Below are 2,113 nucleotides of genomic sequence, written 5' to 3' on the forward strand. Positions count from 1 at the left end.
CCTTTCAAAATATTATTGCCCTCTTAATTTTCTGAGGTATTTTATGGAAAAAATATTCCCTGTCTGGAGTTTACACTCTTGTTGAAGAACTAAACAGGGCGAACATTTTCTGTTTTACAGTCATTACATTGTTATTTTCTAAATGGTATTTTTATTTCACTTGAACCTCAGTTTTCTAAAATTCTTATTAATATAAATCCAAGAATTTTTATAAGTTTAATTAATTTCAAGAATGAATCTTTCACACATATTTCATGTTTTAAATTATTTCCAAATGATGTCAGTTTAACATTGCTGAAGTTCATATAAAGATATTCAGGTGTAAAGATAAGAATTGTAATGGCTAAACTTATGGTGGGAAGGGAAAGCGTATGAAAACTGTTGAAGCTCTGGGCACATGTAGATGAGCTGCCACCCATATATAAAAACATTTTTATCAGTTACTAAATAATATGTACAGTTACTCAAAAATATTTGTAACCTTTTGAAAATTGTTCCAATTTCAGTGAAATTGCAGGAGGAAAAGGAAGCAGAGAAAAGGAAAAGGGTGACACTGGAGATGGAAAAAGAAGCAGAGAAAAGGGAAAAGGAAGCAGAGAAAAGAAAAAGGGTGAGACTGGAGATGGAAAAAGAAGCAGAGAAAAGGGAAAAGGAAGCAGAGAAAAGAAAAAGGGTGAGACTGGAGATGGAAAAAGAAGCAGAGAAAAGGGAAAAGGAAGCAGAGAAAAGAAAAAGGGTGAGACTGGAGATGGAAAAAGAAGCAGAGAAAAGGGAAAAGGAAGCAGAGAAAAGAAAAAGGGTGAGACTGGAGATGGAAAAAGAAGCAGAGAAAAGGGAAAAGGAAGCAGAGAAAAGAAAAAGGGTGAGACTGGAGATGGAAAAAGAAGCAGAGAAAAGGGAAAAGGAAGCAGAGAAATGGAAACGGGTGAGACTGGAAGTGGATATGAAGGAAAAGAATACAAGAATAAGTGTTCTTGAACGAAAGCTACAGGAAAAGGAAGAAAACAAGTTCAGATCAAATTGATAAAGTTAACTAAACATGTCTTTTAATCTGCAAACCATAATGGGTCATTTACATATGCTTTAAACAGCTGTTCTTGTTATGGTGAGGACTTCAGTGAAGTGAGATTTATTGATATTATGACCTATTAACCCCCAAAAAAAGACATTTTTTCTTTCTTTCTAAACTTAACATTCATATACTCCAATTAAAAAACACTGATATATGCCATACAAAAATGATTTAATGAAAAGGGTACCACTGCTTAAGTTATAATCACAGAGAAGAGTTCCACTCAGAGTTTTATTTCTTACTTGGAGTAATCTCCCTTCTATAAAGAAGATGAAGCAACCAAAAGGAGTTTTTCTGATTTAGAGTAACTTCCCCTGTCAAGTTATTCATGTGTTTTGCAACCCATGAATTACAAAAATTATTTCAATGCATTTTTCTTGTTTTCTTAGTTCTATATTCAAACATTCAAATTTCAAACTACAGAATGTACTACTATTTTGTAAAATGAATGACAAAATGTGATTTTTATGGAATATTTCTTAGGAAGTAAACTTAAACAAGTAACAACGGCAATAATATAGTTTAACTTGTTGATACCCTTTTTTCTTAAAATGTCTCTGCATACATTGGTAATTAACATTGATAAAGTGAATGCTTTGCACTGTAAAGTTCCAAAATTCGACTCTCATATTTTTTTGTTTTCTCTGTATTTTCAAATAATCAAATTTAAAACAATTACAAGGTTGTAAAATGATAATTTACTTAATGTGCCATAAATCAATGATCCAGTGACTCCTAGTGCATAGCTTTCCAGTCAACCTTTGTATGGGAGAAGTTGTGTTTAACCCGAATCTCCATGCCTTTTTTTAAATTTTAATTCAGCTTGATATTCGATTGTTGGTGCAACCTCTAAGAAAGTGCCTCCCACCTGGCACATATGGTTAATTATGGAAAAGCTGTTTACATATGTTGATACATATAAACCATTTTATTTGCCAAATCTCACTGGTTTTGCATCAAATTTACGTTGGTTTTATTCTCATTATATTGTCCCATGATTACTGGCTGTGATATTACTGATACAGGGACATTTGCTTTGTT

At 32.5% G+C, this 2,113-nt stretch overlaps 1 protein-coding gene across 1 annotated transcript in view; it reads left to right on the plus strand.

Moving 5' to 3' along the window:
* LOC110453304 (histone-lysine N-methyltransferase, H3 lysine-79 specific-like) overlaps positions 1-1,024 on the plus strand; it is a 12,926-nt gene extending 11,902 nt beyond the window's left edge. The window contains exon 4 of the mRNA XM_021502195.1: positions 507-1,024. Coding sequence (XP_021357870.1) covers positions 507-1,024 — 518 coding nt within the window. The remainder of the gene's footprint in view (positions 1-506) is intronic.
* The last annotated feature ends 1,089 nt before the right edge of the window (positions 1,025-2,113 follow it).

Source organism: Mizuhopecten yessoensis, unplaced genomic scaffold (genome assembly GCF_002113885.1).
Source record: "Mizuhopecten yessoensis strain PY_sf001 unplaced genomic scaffold, ASM211388v2 scaffold7269, whole genome shotgun sequence".
Taxonomy (NCBI): domain Eukaryota; kingdom Metazoa; phylum Mollusca; class Bivalvia; order Pectinida; family Pectinidae; genus Mizuhopecten; species Mizuhopecten yessoensis.